The sequence below is a fragment of the Camelus dromedarius genome, chromosome 10, assembly GCF_036321535.1.
Source record: "Camelus dromedarius isolate mCamDro1 chromosome 10, mCamDro1.pat, whole genome shotgun sequence".
Lineage (NCBI taxonomy): Eukaryota > Metazoa > Chordata > Mammalia > Artiodactyla > Camelidae > Camelus > Camelus dromedarius.
Window position 1 is genome coordinate 51,051,353 of NC_087445.1, and position 21,258 is coordinate 51,072,610.

General features: G+C 35.1%; 1 protein-coding gene across 13 annotated transcripts in view; it reads left to right on the forward strand.

Moving 5' to 3' along the window:
* The window catches only part of INVS (inversin), a 122,004-nt gene that overhangs the window by 4,841 nt on the left and 95,905 nt on the right, over positions 1 to 21,258 (forward strand). For all 13 annotated transcript variants that reach the window (XR_004136298.2, XR_010382761.1, XR_010382763.1 and 10 more), the window contains one exon: positions 10,830 to 10,996. Coding sequence is in view for 8 of the 13 variants with exons in the window: in XM_031450097.2 (XP_031305957.1) it covers positions 10,830 to 10,996 (167 nt within the window). In the remaining 5 variants the exon portion in view is untranslated. The remainder of the gene's footprint in view (positions 1 to 10,829; positions 10,997 to 21,258) is intronic.

Genomic DNA, 21,258 nt, shown 5'->3' on the forward strand with positions numbered 1-21,258 from the left:
CCTCTTTCAGCATGATATCTACAAATCTACCTACATCTGCACCCATTTTCTTCTCTCTTCCTGCTGAAACAGTAAATATCCCTTCTGTCAAAGGTCAGTTCTTCCACACATACTCTGTATTCTATTCCATCCTATCTTCTCAGGGATCTTGTTCCTTTTTTTTTTTTAACCTCTGGTTAATACATCTTCAACCTTTTCTTTTATTCTGTGTTCTTCTCCATCAACATTTAAACATGCTCTATTAACTCCATTATTTAAAAATCCCTTTCTTGGTCCTTCATCCCCCTCTGGGTATTGCCGTAGCGCTCAACTTTTCTTTGTAAGTGTACCAGTAAATGGGCTAAACTGCTATAACCGTGACTTGACTAAGATAGAATTATGTCTCATTCTCATTATAGTACAAAGGCAAGTGAGCAGCATAGGGTGGATAGGCATCTCTGCTTGACACAACCATCCAGGGAAGCTGCTAGAGTTTAGCTTTGCCATTCTCAACATGTGGCTTCCATCTCCAGGCAAAGGCAGAGTCTTTCACTGTAGTCATAGCCCAGCCCAGCCAGTAAGAAGGGGAAAACAGAATTCAGGAAAGCAATTTGTCATTCTGGAAGTGGGTGGACTTAGAGCCACACCCAGGACAAAAGAGGCTAAAAAAATCTCTCCCTGATTGGCATCATGCCCAGGGCCTAAAACTCAGGGCACTCAGTTCCCAAAAAGAGGAATGAGAGAATGGATATGGGGACAAATATCACTCTCTGTCACCAACACCAAGCTTCCTGAGCCATCTGCGCTTGTTGTCCCCACTTCTCTACCTCAATCCACATTTTACTGAAAGAAAACAGGCCCCTACTGCATCCTTCCCTCCCCCTTGGAGTAATTTGCTGTCTTGACTTTTATGGTAATAATTACATTGTAGATTTACCACCTAGTTATATATCTTGAACACTATACTTTAGTTTGCCTTTTTTGGACTTTTTTTTTGGCTAAATGTTCCATGTTTAGTTATGCTAAATATTGGGTGTTGAGTTATGTCATTTTCCTGCTTTAAAAAACTCTTTAATTGCCTCCCATTGTCCTTGGAATAAAATCTGAAAGCATACCTGTACCTCTTTCCCTCTCCAACCTCACATTTCACCACTCCCTTCCTAGAAAAACCTGCTTTCTTTTCATTTCTCAAAACTGCCAAGCCCTTTTCCATATCAGGGCTTCTGCATGAAATACTATTCTCCCCATCCTCTGTCTGACTGACCTTTATTCATCCTTCAGATCTCAGCATTAAGGTCACTTCTTCGAAGAGGCCTGCTCTACTCATTCAATCTCAGTGAAGTCTGTTCATTGTGTTCTGTCTTGGAACTCTGTAGTTTCCCTTCACATCATAACTGTGTATTTATGTGTATGACTATTTTAATGTCTTTCTCCTCTATTAGCTGGTAGCCTACATGAGTAGAGACTAGGTCTGTTTAGTTCATTATCATATCCACAAAATCGAGCACAATACTGGCACACAGTAAGCACATGAGAATTATTTATTGAAGGACTGAATAAATATTCTAATCATTCTTTTAAGTATCTTTCCTCCCAAGAGTCTATCATCATCTAGAGGGCTGAGATTAAATCTGAATTGAATTGTATTGATTTGAATTGAGAGGCAAGTTAGTACTAAATTCTAACTTGGGTTGGGAAAAAAAAATTTAAGTCAGAATTCCTTAAGAAAACATATCCTATAAAATTAATCTTTTATTATTTTCATATGAAACACAACCTTCAAAAAGAACAAAGTGTGCAATATGCTGTGAATTGAAAGCACTTATATAGGCTAAATCATAAAATTAATGTTACAGAATAAAACTTGAAATATTCCTGTAATTTTATACACCCTAAGAAAAAATTCCTTAAAAACAAAGAAGCAATCATGATGTGAAATAAGCACAGAGCTGATAAATTTACTTATAAATTGGTTCCCTATGCCTTTTCTCATTTTGTTTAAGGAACCCCCTACTCATTGCTGACCTAGTGCTGTAACACTGCTCATCTTTTAAGAATTCTGCCATTTTTGTCTTCTTTGCAAAGACAGTAATACCTTTGTTCTGTAGTAGTTCCTAACATTAGCATATTCCTACCAAAACAATATGTTATTTTTTGGTATTAAGATACATCTTAAATTTCAGTGCATCTTGTACATTCCTTTATGTAGCTCATGTGATGATCTCTACCTGCATGCTGTTTCTCTTTTCTAAACTAGTAACGTAGTACTACAGATGAATTTTTTTTCCTTCATTCTTTGCTCACCAACTGCTCAGTGAATTCATTCACTTCAGCATTTTCTGTTTTCCCATCTCTGTTTCCATGGAGAAGTATGTCAGTGATGTGTTTGACTCCATGGAAACAGATGAGCATCTCTTTCTACATACACAACTAATTAAATCGAACACTTTCTGTGCTGCCCATTGTCCTAAAGGAGGAGTGAAGAGGCTTTCCCTGAATGAGACATCATTTTAGTAGCAATTTTTAGTGTTTAAACCTAATAGAATGGATTAAAGTTTTAACATAACTCATTACATCCTAGAGTCAGATGAATGAGGGCTCAGCCCTAGGCCCTAAAAACATAAACACATATAGTAAAATCTTTACATGCCATGCCTATCATTTATAGATATGTAGCTTTTTCTCTTAACATCAAATTCATATCATTTAATTGAATAACAGAGGCATAGTTGATAATAGAATTCAGTAGATTCATTTTAATAATATTCAATGTAGTGTAGTAGAAAAGATACGGATTTTAGAATCAGAGAAACTTGAGTTTTGAATTCTGGCTTTGTCATTTATTAGCTGTATTATCTTGGCTAAACCACTTAATCTTTTTGACCCTCAGTTTCCTCATCTGTAAAGTATAGTTTATGATACTTTGCCTATGGGACAGTTAAATGAGAAAATGGCTGTAAAACACCTAGCATCACACCTGACACATAGTAGGCAACAGAACTTCATTACTGTTACTGTTGTATCAGGTTGGATTTACAGTAAAATAATCAAATCTTAAATAGATTCAGAAATGTCTCAAAGTGCAAAAGCTCTAAATGCTAACAAAGAATTTTGGTTTGGTTTTGTTTTGCCTTGTCTGTCTCATTTTTTCCCTGAACGGAGGCACTGGGGATTAAACCCAGGACCTTGTGCACGTGCTTTACCACTGAGCTATACCCCCCATCCCCTAAACGTTTTTTAAATGCCCACAAATGCCTTCCCAAGATTGTGACAATATGAAAGGTATGAAGTAAGAAGTAGGTGAAAACATATAAATGTATCTTTGATGCCACACAGAGGTAACATTTTAGAACAAGAAAATAAGATGTCAGTAGAGAATGCTGGATTTACTTCTGTTAGACAGTGTGGCGGCGTAGCTGTTGTGTAGAGTGGCAAATTGTCACTACAAGTGACAGTCCTTTCCTCTAACCACTAGAGTTGGAGCTCTGGTTTCTGCACATACCAGTCCACACAGAGATTCTTCTGCTTCAGCTAGCCTTAAACTAACCGAATGCAGTAGAGCAGTGGCTTTTCAGTCATGGTTCCAGCTCAGCTTTCTGAGCTATGTTCAGACTGAGCACATGCAGAATGCCAGCCCCACTTAAGCAAGCACCAATTGGTCGTGGATTAGAGGCTATCTCCACAGTTGGCGGAATAATTAAAACAACACAACACACTAGCCAGCTGCACCCTACATTAGCTGTTCCTGATAATGCAAATTTAAGTGCACTGCCATCCAGTGAATATTAGTTTACATCATAAGCCCTACATTTGTACCACGTTGCCATTACTGAACACTTGAAACAATAAATCATTTCATTTGATCATTGAGATAAGCTGTCCTGTAGACTGGACAGATATTGGCTGAGTATTGTAACTGAGGAAACTGAGGGAGGCAGTAGGGCAGGCAGACGAAGGAAGAGGCCTCTCTCAGTTACTCTCTTTTAGCCAGGAAGCTCCGAACCTGATGGGATCCTCACCACTCAGAAACTAACCATAAAGCCACTGTGCCCCTGAAGCAGCTCAAAACAGGAGCTAGCTGAGGCTAAATGCCACTTTTTCTAATCATAACTAGGGGATACATGCTTTCAGTTACCTCAGAAATTTTCCTTATAGGCGCAACATATTGGATGGTGGTGACATAACCCAATTAAATCTTTTCTGTTGGGAAGTATAAGTAACCAGTTAAACAAAAACAAACTATGTCAGGAATTGAAGAGAAGGTATGCGGTGTCCCTGTATCCTTCGGCAGACTTGGTAAAAGCAGAGCAATTGCTGTCCAAGGAGGTAGAGGGACGGACCCTATTAACCCCATGGCTCTGACTTGACTTCGGCCCTAAGAAACCTAATCAGTAAGGATTATCCCATAGTGTGATGATTGCCTCCCCTTCTGACATGTGTTCTTGTGACTACATTTCCAAATCCTGTCCCTTACTAAAGCTTCCAAGGAAGAATCCCAACTAGGGGGAAATTATAATATCAATTACTGTCATCTTGCTAACACTAAGTACTACTGTCTTTGCTTAATGCTAACATATAGGATGCTGGTGGAGAGTGCCCTTTCATCGTGAAAGGCAACTAGAGACCAGCTTTACTGCCGCACTTTCTCTGTATGCTCCAGAAGGGCTCAAATGATAAAAGGATCGTACTTTACCTGTAATACATTTAATTCTGTTAATGAGTTTCTGTTTAAATGACTCCTTGTCTGTAAATGCAGTGATAGACTCTCTAGGATCTTCTGGATTAGATATTGGGAGTCTTTGTAGAAAGACTAATACCTAGCACTGTGTGCCCATTAGGAAGACTTGTGCATAGTGGCTTCTATTATCAGATGTGTTGAATCAAATTCAAAACTTGCCTCCATCTTCAAAAGCCCAGATTAAAAAAAAAAAAAAAAGAAGAAGAAGCAGAAAAAAGAAACACTTGCCTTTTCCAGGAGTTACTATAAGGCTTTTTCAAATTTCAAGAGCAATGACCTTTCTTGCTTTAATACCAGCGTACATGGAAGCATGGCTTTGCAAAGTGAGTTATCTGAGAAGCTACGAAGTACTTCTGGATCCCAATATATCCAAGATTTAAATATATGTTGAAATATTTGTATTCAGACACACAGATTCGTTTCAGACACAAAACAACCCAGATGGAAGTGTGACACCTATCTAGCATTTATATTTCCTCAAAGCAGGTATTTCATTTGGTCAGTTTTCTTCCCCCATTAGAAGTTTATGCCTAAGCACCTTAAAAGTAACTGGCTTCCCTCATGCTTGATTCATATATGATTACCCTCAGCCAGTATATGAATACCTGATCCTTGTCTATGATGAAAATAGCAACTTTTTTTTCATTTAAAGTTCACGGCAGGAGCCATGGTATCTTTTTGTTGTTGTTGTTTTTAAGTAAAGTTTATGCGATTTTAATACAGTAAATACAGTCAGTTTTACCCTTTTGTAGTGTACAGTTATTTAATTTTGACAAATATATGCTCATGTGATTACCACTGCAATCAAGATGCAGAACAATTTCCTCACACTCCCAAATTCCCCCATGTCCCCTTATCATCAGTCGCTCCCCACATCTTAGCCCCTGGAAACCACTGGTCTGTTTTCTGTTCCTGTAGTTTTACCTTTTCCAGAATGCCATATAAATGAATCATACAATATGTACCCTTTGAGATGGAGTTCTTTCACTTAGCATAATGCATTTGAGATTTTTCTATATTATTGAGTAGCTCAGTAGTTCATTCCTTTTTGTTGCTGAGCAGTGTTCTATTATATGAATGTACTACAGTTTCTCTTGTCATTCTCCCTTTGAAGGATAATTGAGATGTTTCCAGTTTTTAGCAATAATAAATAAAGCTTCCATAAACATCCACATGCAGGTTTTTATGTGAACATAAGCGTTCGTGCTTTTATTTCTCCTGTGTAAATGCCTGGAAGAGATTATTGGGCCACATATTAAGTATATATTTAACTTACTAAGAAACTGGCAGTTTTCCATAATGGCTATACCAATTTGCACTCCTATCAGCAATGTGGAGAGTTTAGTTGTGCTACATGCTCACCAAGCATTTGGTATTGACAACTTTGGTTTTGTTTTTGTTTTAGCCATTCTGCTGGAATGGCATCACATTGTGGATTGAATTTGCATTTCCCTGTGTATTAATGATGTTGAGTATCTTTTCATATGCTCATTTGGTGAAATGACTATTCAAACCTTTTGGATGTCTTTTAATTTCATTATCTTTTTATTATTCACTTGTAAGAGTTCTTTATTTATTCTGGATAGAAGGCTTTTTCAGATACGTGTTTTACAAATATTTTCTCCTAATTTTTGTGACTTGTGTTTTTATTTTCTTAACAATATCTCTCAGAGTTTTAAATTTGGATGAAATTCAGTTTATTAATTTTTAATGGATTGTTCTTTGGTATCATATCTAAGAAATTTTTGCCTAACTCAAGGTCACAGAGATTTTCTTTCACCTTTGTTTGCTTCTAAAAGTTTTACATTTAAATTTGTTATTGATTTTGAGATAATTTTATATATAGTGAGAAGTATAGGTTGAGAGGTTTTGCTGGTTTTTTTTTGTTTTTACATATGAGTGTCCAATTTTTTGGTACCATTTGTTAAAAAATTAGCTATTGATATACCTTTGCACCTTTGTCAGAGATCATTTGATCGTATATATGAGTCTATTTCTATACTCTCAACTCTGTCCTATTGATCTCTCTCTCTCTATTTTTTGGCCATTTAACTTAAATTGTGAATTTATGGGCATAAAATTATTGTTTATAACATTCCCTCATTTTCCTTTCAATGTCTACAGGCTCTATAGTGATGTCCCCACTTCAATTCCTGATATTGGAAATTTCTGTCTGCTCTTTCTTTAATGATCAGTCTGATTGGAGAGTTATCAATTTTATTGATGTTTTCCAAGAACCAACTTTTAGCTTCACTGATTTTTCTCTAGTGTTTTTCCAGATTTTTAATTTCATTGATCTCTGTTCTTAATCTTTATTATATACTTTTTCTGACTGGGATTAAATTTACTATTTTTTCTTCTAGTTTTTTTTTTAGGGGGTTCCTAATGTAGAAACATAGATCACTGATTTGAAGCTATTCTTCTATTAGAAGTATTCAATGCTGTGTGTTTCCTTTTGAGCCCTCCTCATGTGTAGGGTGGAAATCTCACAAAAGCATTTTTATTTTCATTAATTTAATTATATTTTAAAATTTCTTTTGAGGTTTTCTCTTTAATGAATGAATTATCTATGTGTTGTTTAATTCCCAAATATTCAGTGATTTCCCAATATCTTTCTGGTTTTTTTTTTCTTTTTAAAATTATTTTGTTTTTCTTAGGGGGAGGTTATTGGGTTTTTATTTATTTAACTATTTATTTTAATGGAGGTACTGGGGATTGAACCCAGGACCTCATGCATGCTAAGCATGTACTCTACCACTAAGCTGTACCCTCCCCCATCTTTCTATTACTGATTTCTAGTTTAATTACATTATTGTCAGAGAACATACTTTGTATGAATTCACTTCTTTAAATCTGTTAACCTTTGTTTTATGACCCAATCTGTGGTCTGTCTTGGTGAATGCCCCCATGGGTATTTTACAAGACTATGTGTCTGGCTGTCAGTGTGAAGGAGCAGGAAATTAACTAACTTCCCTGATGCTGACACCGTTTGCTGATTCTTTCTGACTGAGGAAGCCTGCATTTTGCTTTCTCTCCCTTACTGCTTTTCTGCTATACAAACCCTCAAATTTTCTCTTACACTCAATAACTTTAACCAGGAAGGAGGCAGTGGGCCACCAGTAATCCCAGAGAAGTGGACAGACTCTCCAGAGTTCCTCCATGACATCAGGAAGATCATCGAAGTTAAACAGAATGCAGCACCCTGTAAAATGGCCTGATTGTTACCACCTTTTCTGTTCCATCCAGTTTTCTATAAAACCTCAAGACCCCAACCCCAAGATGGATTCACAGTCTCTAAGGCATGAGCCAGCCATGATTCTCCTTTACCTGGCAAAGCAATAAAGCTGTGCTTTTCTAACCCTCCCAAAATCTGCCTCCAAGTCACAACCCTTTTTCAGGGTACAGAGGCCAGTTCTGTGGCAACAAATGGATAACATGTTTAGTAGAAACCCATACATTTTAGCTATGACCCCTCACACACTCCTCCTCTTCCCCCTCCAACCCCCAACCCTAGGCAAGTGCTGGATATAGAATTCTGGATTGACAGTTCTTTCCCCTCCTCCTAACACTTGAAAAATATTGTGTCATTGCTTTCTGGCCTCCATAGTTTCTCATGTGAAATACCCTGTAATTTAAATTTAGTTTTCAGAAATTTGATTTTTGACTGGATCAGTATGGAATTCTTTGGGTTTATTTTACTTGAGCTTTCCTCAGCTTCTTAAATCTGTAAGTTTGTCTATTTCACCAGATTTGGGCAATTTCCAGCCATTATTCCTTCAAATATATTTTCAGCCTTCATTCTTTTTCCTCTCTTTCTGAGACTCTGAAGACATGAATGATAGATTCTTTGTCCCACAGAGCTCTGAGTCTCTGTTGATTCTCTTTGTTTCTAACTTTTCTATCAGCTGTTTAGACTGAATAATTTCTGTTGGTCTGTCATCAATTTCAGTGATTCTTTCCTCTGTCATCTCCATTCTGCTATTGTTCCTATTCAGTGAGGTTTTTATTTTGGTTATTTTACTTGGTTATTTGCTTATTTATTAAGTATTTATTATTCCATAATTTTCATTTGGTTCATCTTTTATCTTCTTCTCTTTGCTGAGCCTTTGTATTTTTCCATTTGTTTTAAGAGCATCCATAGTTGCTTGTCAGAGCATTTTTATGATAGTTGCTTTAAAGTCTTTGTCAAATATTGGTGCAGCCACTGTGGAGGACAGTATGGAGTTTCCTTAAAGAACTAAAAATAGACTTGCCACGTGATCCAGCAATCCCACTCCTGGGCATATATCTGGAGGGAACTCTTAACTTGAAAAGATAAATGCACTGCAGTGTTCATAGCAGCACTATTTACAATAGCCAAGACATGGAAGCAACCTAAATGTCCATCAGTAGGTGACTGGATAAAGAAGTTGTGGTGTGTGTGTGTGTGTGTGTGTGTGTGTGTGTGTGTGTGTGTGTGTTTTATATAATGGAATACTACTAAGCCATAAAAAAGAATAAAATAATGTCATTTGCAGCAAAATGGATGGACCTGGAGATCATCATTCTAAGTGAAGTAAGCCAGAATGAGAAAGAAAAAATCATACAATATCACTTATATGTGGAATCTTTAAAAATGACACAAATAAACTTATTTACAAAACAGAAACAGACTCACAGATGTAGAAAACAAACATGGTTATGGAGGGGGAAGAGGGTGGGAAGGGATAAATTGGGAGATTGAGATTTGCAGATACTAACTACTATATATAAAATAGGTAAACAACAAGTTTGTACTGTATAGCACAGGGAACTATATTCAATATTTTGTAGTAATCTGTAATGAAAAAGAATATGAAAATAAATATGTGTATGTATATGTATGATTGAAACTTTATGCTGTACACCAGAAATTGACACATTATAAACTGACTATACTTTGATTAAAAAGAAATTTCCTATTCTAGTAGATCGGCAATTTGTTTAGGTTTAGACTGAGCATTTTCTTCTGATTTTGTGGACTGTGGTTCAAATGGCAAGTTATTTTTCAGAACTCTTGCAACTTATTTTCTTGTCCCACTTCTGTGCTCCCCAGGCCAGTTTAGAACCTGGGCAGTATTCCACCCAGAGTTCAATTCTCAAAGCTTTTGCTACTTTGATTCTGGTCAATTTCACATAGGGGATGCTCAGAGTTATCCATGGCATCATGCACTGATTTAAAGAACTGCTTCTTCCAGCTTCCTCCTCTCTGTAACTCTTCCCCTCTCTCTAGTTGGGAAGGGGTAAGATACCACCTCATTGCTATCCTTTGCTTAATTCAGGACACAGTGCTTCATAGGGCTCCTCCCCACAGTCTCTGCAGTATCCAATGGGGAGGAGAAGAGGTACAGTTTCTTTTGTTGTGTGTGCTTTGAGTTAAGGAAGTATAGTCAAAAGAGTTCACTCCTGCAGAACTACTCTGTTCCCAATATTTTGACTGGAGAGAATAGACCTCTTGAGGAATTTTGTGTGTGCCAATTGGTTTTCTAGTGGGCTACTTTAGCACCCGGGCTGGCTATATATAGGAGGCAAAAAAAAAAAAGAAAAAGAAAAAGAATGAACTCACCACCAGGTTGTTCCTCAAGTTTCTTATTTCCCTAACCAATCTGTCTTCTCTTCACCACTTTTGCCTGGGGTGTTTAGTTATATATTAGCAGGAGGATCAGAGTAGTATGCACTTGCTCCATATTGTCTACAACAAGAAGCCAACCATGATTCATTTTTGTATTTCTCAAAAACATACCACAATGCCTAGTGTATGGTCTACACTGAATTAGTATTTTTTGATAAAAGGAGTTGAGGGAGGAAAATAAATAGCTTCACATCTCAAAATGTTAATTTAGCACAACATAGTAAAGAATTTTAGCTTCACCACCCATTTTCAATGTAATGTGAACAAGCTACCTAAGTTCTCTGAGTCTCAGTTTCCTGTAATATAGTGATGGTAATATCTGTATCGTAGGGTAAATAAAAATGAGATAATATATTTAATGTATTTAGCACAGTACTTGATAAGAAACAGTAAATGTAGTTCCTAGTTATATTAGTAATAGCAACAATAATGATCAAATATTACTGTTTCTTATACGCATAGGAAACTCTGCTCTTAAAGACAAAGAAGATCAGTTTGGGAGAACACCACTTATGTATTGCGTGTTGGCTGACAGACTAGACTGTGCAGACACTCTCCTGAAGGCCGGAGCAGATGTTAATAAGAGTGACCATAGCCAGAGAACGGCCCTCCATCTTGCAGCTCAAAAGGTAAGAAGTAAAATTACTGTGAAGTGTAAACCTTTTGTGTGGTATTTGTTAATTGATTTGTGGAGCTGTGCAATGGACAGATGGTAAAGAAATCACAAGTCTGTAACTCTTAATTTTGTATGTTTTCCCTAAAAATTACAGTCTTTAAACTGCAGAAAGTTAGCACAGATAACCATCTGTGGCTACTTTTACTTATCCAAGTTCCTCAAGCAATGGAATTTGTTTTCTGATCTAAGGTTAAGTTGGGGAAAAGAAGTCAAAATTATACATATAATATGATTAAAGTATATTAAACTATATTATAAATCAATTTATGCATGGGAAAAGGCAAAAACAAAAAAACAAAAACAAAAACCCAGCATACACTAAAATGTCAGTAGTGAGTGGTTGGATTTAAATATTGGGAATACATATGCATTTTGGTACTCTTCATTGTTTAAAACTTCTTCCTTAATGAGTGTTATTTTTACTATAAAAAGTTGTAGTCTCTCATAAAATTTGTGGCATTAGGGAGCATAAAAGAAATATATTTTCTGAAATGAATTTTCAAATTTTTCAAATGTAAAACTATATTGCTAGAGCATATAAATGATTTCAAGATATTAGAGGCATTGTCAAGAGCTCAGTTTGTTAGGATTAAACATATCAAAAAAAAAAAAAGAGAGAAGCTTCTAAATTTATTTGAAGACTTACATATTTGGACGCAATTTTCTCACCATAAAATTTTGATCTATAAAATATATTTCCAGTCCCTGGTATTTTTCTCTTTGTTATTTTAGATTTATGTATTTTGGGAATAAAAAGCAATGAAAATTAGTTAGATACAGCAGAAACCATTAGAGGTATTTCCCATTTAAAAATATGAACCAGATATAGCTGATTAATTGAGGGGTTAGAAAAATACCTTTTCATTAGTTGAAAGCATAAAAAGGGACTGACATTAAGATACACTACTGAATATGCTAGTTCTATGCTCTTATCAGTTAGGTCTGTCAGGTTATTTCCTAAGTTACTGCTCTTGATTTTGCTTTTCATTACAGTAATTTAAAAAATCCCTGATTTTCGATTTCAGTTTTAACTACTGCTCACTTTTTTATAAAGCCTTTCACCTAAGCTTGTCAGCTCTTAAAATCATTCACTCAGGAAGGGTAACTTCATTTAACTCATTATCATAAAAAAGTAAACATTTCAGATTGGGAATAGCCCCAATATTAAGAATTTGATACCCTTTAGATTTTTTTCATTGTGATTCATTTAGGTTTAAAACTCAACTTCAGAAGTGTACATTGGGGGAAACTAAATGCACATCAAGTGAATCATGTGGAAAAAAGAGTTTAAATTGATGATCCAACAGTATGACATTTTTATAGAGGAATGATATGAAAAAGGTTGAGAGAAGGGGTGTGCACATCCAGACATGCTGGCTGTTAAGTTTCCCCACAAGATGCAGTGCAATATTTCCTTGTGCTTTTTGTTTCTCCTTTATTTTCTTTTCAATAGTGTTGTTTGTTTGTTTGTTTGTTTTTTTGCAGTGTCAAAAAATAAATAGAACTGTGATTTGCATGTCACAATTTACATAGCTGATTTCATAAATAACAAGTTTCATGTTCTTTCAACTATGATAATTATGCATTTCGTCCTGTGTTTCTGTGTTGATGTTTGTTTTTGCATGTTTGCCAAAAGCAGTAATATATGTTTAAGCTATGCTAGCACTAGTAGAATTTCCCAAACAAGGGTGGTAATCATTCTTTAGTACTCTGCTCTGTCTAGGTCAAATCTGGCTATTGTGTTTGGTTTTGTGCTTCATGCAAAAGCACCATTATTAAGATATCAGAGATAATATAGTTCAGACGGGAATAAGATGGTGAAGGGTCTAGAAATAATTTTCAAAGAATAGTTGGAGATGATATGTCCCAGGTCCATAGCACACCTTGCCTCTAAACAGACAGAAACACATGTTCTCTTTAGAGAAAATATCTTCACCTTAAACTTCCAGGATTCCCAGTATTAAAACAGATCAAGTATGATCTCACAGTGAAAGATCACCAAACACGAGGAAGCAATATACCATAATGAGAGTCAGCAGAAATAATCAACAGATTTCTATCAAAAACATCAGACAGTGGCATCATTAGAAACACATGTAAAATAAACATTGATGGAACATTTAAAGATATAAAAGAAGAAATCACAAAAATGAACGACCAACCAGAGACTTTCATGACTAGGCATAAGTTCTAGCCATTTTAGACCACTTATTTTAGAACAACCATCTGCCAAAAACATCTGAAAACTGAATAAAGCATATTGTTTGAAGGCATTGGGAACAATCAGCATAGGCAGGATCATTCAGAGAAGGAAAGCATATGAAATTTAGCCCAACTTCTTCCTTTAAGGCATTTTACAAATTGGAATGCAAAAGAATATAACGCTAGCGGGAAGGAAGCAGTATTCTTAGTAAGCTCAAGAAACCCAGGTAGAGTTTGGTATTAGCAGCAGCTGGAACTTGAAGGGCAAAATCCTGAAGAGAAGGGAACCACAGAGAAGGAATCCGAAAATCTAAGTACAAATTTCTAACAAGTAATTAGCAGATGCTTAAACTCTGCTTGTATAGGTTGAGGCTCTAAGAAACCTACCAGTAAACAGCAGCTGGGAGACTCAACAGAGCCAAGCAAAGATTGTTTTTAAATTATCCTATATTTTCTTTTCTACTAAAGTCTTTTAATACGTAACAAATTGATTTTTGTGTAGAGATCCATTCTCATTTTAAAACATGTGAATAGTTTTCCCAGGACAACTTCACTCATTAATTTTCAGCCATTTAGTATCTGCTGTGTGCCAATGCCAGGCTTTTGTACTATGCACTACCTATTTTTTTTTTAATTATATTTTTAAAATGAAGGGTCTTGAATACCAGGGAGCTACTTAGGAACTTTGAGAGTGGAAGTTACACAATCAAATTACTTTAGTAGTTGCCAAGTGTCTGCTATGTATCATGATCATACACCTAGAGAGAATATTAAAAAATGAATCACATGTCTGCTATAAATAAGTACTCTCAGTACCAGTCCCTGTTAAACTTCACATCCCTTTGTTCAGTGAATCTCTCTGAAATATTGGATATCAAATATTCTTTTCAAGTATTGTCTATTACACTTAAATCTCCTATTTGTGAACCTAGAAGTGTGATATCACATAATCATCAATATTCATATATATGTGCATGTATGCATTCATTCAACATATGTTAAAACTGTTACTGTGTCACAGGCACTGTGCTAGGCCTTGAAATACAAAGATGAAAATGAGTCCTGCTCTTAAGTTGCTTACAAAAATCATGGATAAAGATATTAAGTGATAATTAAAGTTGGCCAGTCTACTGTAAGATACATACACCTATGTGTGGTATTAATATACCTAAGTATTTTATAAAATATCAACAGCCATAACAAGTAAATAGTCATTGTTATTATTACTGACCCAAAGATCAACCATTCTCTTATGTTATTTATTATGTTTTTGTTCTTTTGTGATAGTGAACTATAATATGGTATCTTTCCTTAGGTTGATTAGTAGGAAAAATTCATGTTCACATAGTATTTTGTCCATGTCTCTATTAGAGCCCCATTATCTTGTATATATTGTAATTATTACTTACTTGTCTCTTTCCCACTAGATTGGTGCCCCAGGCAAGAACCTTGTTTTATTTATTTTTGAATCCCCCAGAATCTAACACAGTATCTAATATATCTTGGTTGAATGAATGCATTTTATGTTACTTCTATAGAAAGTCATTATTAATACAAATGCTAGACACTTTGTTTATTAGAAACATTTATCCAGTTTAAAAATACATAAATGGGAAAAATTTATTGAACTGTGTTGATTGGCTTTGTTGTTTTGACACATATTCACTTCTCTGGAAATAAATTGCTGTTAGTCCAAGCCGTCAAGGAAATGGTACCCATGAAAGTAAAATTAATCTCAATATACTAAACATCTGTACCTAATTTGTTTTCTGTTTGGACCCTCAGTTTAATCCAAGAAAACAATTAGTCATACCTTTTCTGGGTTCCCCACAAAAGATACCTAATTGTTAGGAATGTTTTGCTCCAGGGAAGCTACTATTCTCTGACTTCCACAGATACATTTATTTGTTGATAAGGATTAAAAAAGCTTAAGCAATCTCACTTAATGTTAATAGTTATGCATTTTTAATCTTCCAAGAGGTTATTAATTTGGCTTCAAGAAGATTAAGACTACCCATTTTGAAAAATTACATCATGTTAAACACAAAAATTAAAGAAGCTTCAGGCTGTGGTTGAGTTGTTTTTTCTTTTTTGAGTCACAGAGACAATTCTCAATTCATTTATGAAAACTAAATATTAATTTTCAGTTTTAAAAATATGTTGTTTCCATGTCAATGATTTACAAAAAGTAAAGAAGAGTAGAAACTTTTCTGGAAAGCTTAGTACTAGCTAACAGTATTTAGTTTCCTTATCTTACACACACTCACACTTACATACATACACACCAAACAATCTCTCCCCAGTCCCCTTCACTCTGTGTTCCTTGTATTCCCCCCTCAGTATGTATACCTCTACCATAATTCCTTACCTAACAATTAACCATAGATTTTACTCATATATATTTCACCCTCAATAATGCTATTTGAAGGCAGAGGTCATGTCTTACTTAATTTTATACAGCTGGTCTTAGCACAGCTCCTGCCATTTAATAAAGACTCAGTTAAAGTTTGTTTAATGAATACATGAATGAAGGAATAAGTCAATCAATAAGCGTTGAACATCAGATAAATTTATCATGAATGATACAGTCTTCAAAACTGTTGAAGTTTAAATTATATATTATTTATTCCTTCTCATTATCCACTCCACCCCCTTATAATTTTGTAAGTAAAATTTTGTAAGACTCTGTGAGCTTAATTTCTCAACAAATATAACTTTTGTATGCCTCAATTTCTTCAGCAAAAAATGAGGTAATACTTCTTATTTGCCATATAGGAATGATCTTAGATATAAAGCATTTTACTTGGTGGAGAAATACTCCCTAAAAGTGTAAGTAATCAATGTTATTGCTATTAGTCATACTGCAATACAGGTGTAAACATCGAATTAGCCTTTAGGAAACAGTAGACATCAGAGATAGAAAAATCCTTCAGGATCTTTTAGTCCAGTTAGTCATTGGATGAGGGAATGGAGTTAATTCTCCGTTCAGTTCTCTTCTGTTAATAGATTATTCATCATTCTCTTTGCCTTTGCATAGGCCTGAATGTTCTCTGTCTTATTTTTAATTAATTATTTTAAACTTATAGATAAGAATAGAAAATAATATACAAAACACTTAGGTCTCTAATACCCCAAGGAGATAAAACTGAATTTTTAAAAATTTTTACTTCTGCTTTTTTTTTTCTTAAATTGAAGTACAGTCAGTTACAATGTGTCAGTTTCTGGTGTACAGCGCAATGTCCCAGTCATGCATATACAAACATATATTCATTTTCATATTCTTTTTCATTAAAGGTTATTGCAAGATATTGACTATAGTTCCCTGTGTTATACGTAAGAAATTTTTAAATCTATTTTTATATATAATGGCTAACATTTGCAAATCTCAAACTCCCAAATTTATCCCTTCCCACTGCCTTTCCCAGGGTAAACATAAAATTTTTTACTATGTCTGTGAGTCTGTTTCTGGTTTGTAGATGAGTTCATTAATGTCCTTTTTCTTAGATTCCACATGTAAGTGATATCATATGGTATTTTTTTTCTCTTTCTGACTTACTTCACTTAGAATGAAGATCTCTAGGTCCATCCATATTGCTGCAAATGTCATTATTTTATTCTTTTTTATTATTGAGTAATATACCATTGTATAAATATATCACAAATTATTTATCCAGTCACTTGTTGATGGACATTTAGGTTGTTTCCATGTCTTGGCTATTGTATTTAGTGCTGCTATGAACATTGGGATACATGTATCTTTTTTAATTAGAGTTCCCTCCAGATATATGTCCAGGAGTGGGATTGCTGGATCATATGGTAAGTCTATTTTTAGTTGTTTGAAGAATCTCCATACTATTTTCCACAGTGGCTGCACAAAACTACATTCCCACCAACAGTATAGGAGGGTTCCCTTTTCTCTATACCGTCTCTAGCATTTATCATTTGTGGACTTTTTAATGATGGCTGTTCTGACTGGTATGAGATGATACCTCGTTGTAGTTTTGATTTGCATTTCTCTGATAATAAGTGATATTGAGCATTTTTTTCATGTGCCTATTGGTCATTTGTATGTCTTCATTGGAGAATTGCTTTTTTAGGACTTCTGCTCATTTTGGGGTTAGGTTGTTTGGGGGGTTTTCCCTGTTATTAAGTTGTATGAGCTGTTTATATATTCTAGAAATTAATCCTTTGTCAGTCACATCATTTGCGAATATTTTCTCCCATTCCATAGGTTGTCATTTTGTTAAAATGGCTATACTGCCCAAGGCTATCTACAGATTTAATATGATCTCTTTCAAATTACCCATGATATTTTTCACAGAACTAGACCAAATAATCCTAAAATTTATATGGAATCACAGAAGACCCAGAATTGCCAAAGCAATATTGAAGAAAAAGAATTAAGTGGGAGGAATAACCCTCCCAAATTTCAGACAATCCTACAGAGCTGGTGTTGGCACAAAAACAGACACATAGATCAATGGAACAGAATAGACAGCCCAGAAATAAACCCATAGACCTATGGTCAATTAATCTTCAACAAAGGAGACAAGAATATACAATGGAGAAAAGACAGTCTCTTCAGCAAGTGGTGCTGGGAAAACTGGATAGCAGCATGTGAATCAAAGAAGTTAGAACACTTCCTCACACCATACACAAAAATTAACTCAAAATAGCTTAAAGACTTAAAAATAAGACAAGACACAATTAATCTCCTAGAAGAAAACATAGTCAAAACATTCTCTGACACAAATCTCAGCAATTTTCTTCTAGGGCAGTCTACACAGGCACTAGAAATAAAAGCAAAAATTAATAAATGGGACCCAATTAAACTTATAAGATTTTGCTTATAAAGGAAACCATAAGCAATACTTCTGCTTTTTTAAAATGAAATAAAACGAAGTTTTTAATTTATCTTCTAAGTCTCATTCTCCTCTTTTTCTGCCACTTCAGTCTATCTTAATTTTTGTGGTTTCAATTCCCATGCTTATTTTTCTACTTTTACTATATATATATATATATTTATATACCCATTAAATAATAGTATTATCTTCACATTTAAAATCTTTATATAAATGGCATTATACTATGTGTTACTCCCCAACTTACTCTTTTGACTTAACGTTATGTTTTTGAGATTCATTCATGTTGAATCATGTAGCCCTAGTTTACAAAAGGTTACATCCAAATGCCCAAAAGATACATGAAAATGTGCTCTACATCATTATTAATTAGGGAAATGCAAATTAAAGCCACAGTGAGATACCAGCACACAACCATTTGAATATCTAAAATGAAAAAGTCTGACAGTACTAATTGATGGTGAGGATATGGAATAACTGGAACTCTCTAATATTTTGGTAAGAATGTAAACTGGTAACATCCACTCTGGAAAAACAATTATATCGCGCACGCGCACGCACTATATCACTGCAATTCACGCCCCAACTCCAGTCATATCTAAAAGAAATAAGTGATTTTTTCTATCAAAAGACACATATGAGAATGTACATGGCAGCTTTATTTGTAATAGCAGATGTTCTTATAGTGCAAACAACCCAAATGCCTATCAACAGGTAAATAAATTAATTGTGGTGTATTCTTACAATGGAATACCACACGATAAAAAAAGAACAAACTACTGATACATTCAACCATGTGAATGAACTTCATAGACATCATGTTGAGTGAAAAAAGTCAGATACATATGCTGTTTATATGAATTGTAAGTACTGGTTACCCAAGAGATAGGTATTGACTGAAAAGGAGCATGAGGAAGCTTTCAGGGACGCTGGAAATGTTCTGTGTCTTGATCTGTGTGTTGCTTACGTAAAAATTTATCAACCTATGTACTTGAGATTAATGCACTTTATTGTATATATGTTATACCTCAATTAAGAAACTATTGTAAAAAATGATAAAATGCTCAGAACTTGGTGACCGTTATTGGTAGGTAGGCAAAAGAGGAATGAAAGCAAGAGTGGCTCCTGGCCTAGGCTTTTAAGCACTCAGATTGCATTTCCCCAGTCTTTGCCTTGGGAGCGATATGGAAGCCTTGTATCTGTGCTCTAATCCACTGGTTTTTAAACTTGAGCATGCATCAGGATGGCCTGGATGTGTTTAGTGGGCACTTCCAGGCTTCTCTGTAGCTGCATTTGCTCAGTCCATTTTAAACTCAATTTAATAAGTGCTCACTCTGCCACAAGCTGTGTAGCCAGCAGATATCTGAAGAGTAAGCAAATGAGGTTTTAGCTGTTGGCGTGCTTTTAAAAGAAGGCATCAGAAGACATTTGCAATGTCCGCATTACTTAGAAATGTAGGAAAATCTGAACATATGAAACCCTTATATTCTGGAACTTTAACGATCTCTCAAGAAATCTCTGGACTGAGATGGGCAATGTTACATCACCCCTGCCGTTCACTCAGTTTGACTTCAGCCTGAACTAAGCTGCCTTTTCCAGGCAAGCAGGGAGTCTTAGTCGAAAGAGTCTTTGCTTCATTACATTCCACCTCCTGAGGTTTCCAAACTAGCATCGAGTTTGTCCTTTTCTGGGTACTTAGAAACTCTACCTAAACCTGTTCGCTGGTTCTCCAGCTTAGAAACTGATTTCAGATATTTAGGATCTTACATCCAGATGAAGGTTCCAACCAAAACTGAGATTGATCTGTTTTTAAACAAATCTGAAAATTGAAATAAAAACCTGTCCATCCTTCAATAATCGTTATTTGAATATTAGCTTTGAATATAGTTAAGGTACTTCTGCTTGCATGGATGAACTTTATAGTCACAAGGAACAACATGCCAACAAATCTTGATTAAAATCACTACTTTGAATTTTTCTAACATAGTTCTAGTAAGAAAAAAATTAAATTTCATAGTAGCTTCATAGCAGTTAGATTTTAGTTGAATATTATCTTTTCTATAGATGTAAACTGAGGTATACTTTGATTGAGTTCTTCAAGGCTACTTTGTCACTTGCTGAGTCAGGAATTATCTTATTTTTCTGATTCCCAGCTCAGTGCTCCTGATAATGCTCTGTTGTATCTACTCAGTTGCTCTCCTACAGCTTACTTGCTCAGACTTCTACTTCTTCTGTCCTAGAATAATTCCCAAATCCAGTTTTGCAATCAAACCCCCACAGAAGCGCCTAAGGGTTTCTTTCTTATGGGCCAGATTCAGAATTTGAATGCCTTTAAGTCCAGTGTTTTTTCTTTATGTTATGCTACCTCTCAAACACAGTAGAACAGCCTTGAAGATTGTATTTTTAAATCTACGTGGGTTGCAGAATTTTGTTTTGAACATGATCATGTTTCCTACAACCATATTCATTTTCTAATCATCTTTACCTCTTCACTGACCCCCACTTTTACTAAGTCATGAAAATTCAAGTATCTGCTTTCCATGAATAGATTAGAGATCCCCACAAGCCTAGATTCCCATGGAAACCAATCAAAAACTAAAAGGAAGAGAAAGAGTATATATTGAATTTCCCCGAGACCTACAGCTTGTTTTTCATTAGACTCATGCTGATTTCTTTTAAACGCTGGGCACAGGGCCAGTGAATATTTTTACAACTGATAAAAAGGAACCTCAGATCCATTTATTTTCATTTAAACTTCTAAAAATTAATTTTATATATAACATTGATTCCAAAGAAAATTTGAGCATAATTTGCTAATTACTTCCTTATGTCATATTTGTTCATGTAATTTCCTCTCCTTGTTTTTTTTCCTACCTGTATTTTACTGTTCAGAATTGAGTGAGAGGGAATCAAGGGGCATATTATTCCTGTAGTATGAATATTGTCAGCCCCTGGGCACAACATTTTCCCTGTGATCAATCACAGGATTCTTTATACCTCTTTTGACAAAGCCCAGGTGATCATTTACTAATATAATAGCAGAAATAAAACCAAAATGTCAAAGTAAGAGGGGATCAAGAAAACCAGGGAGGAGGCAACTGGGGAAAGCAAGTTGTAATTTTAAATAAGGCAATCAAAATAGTCTTCATGG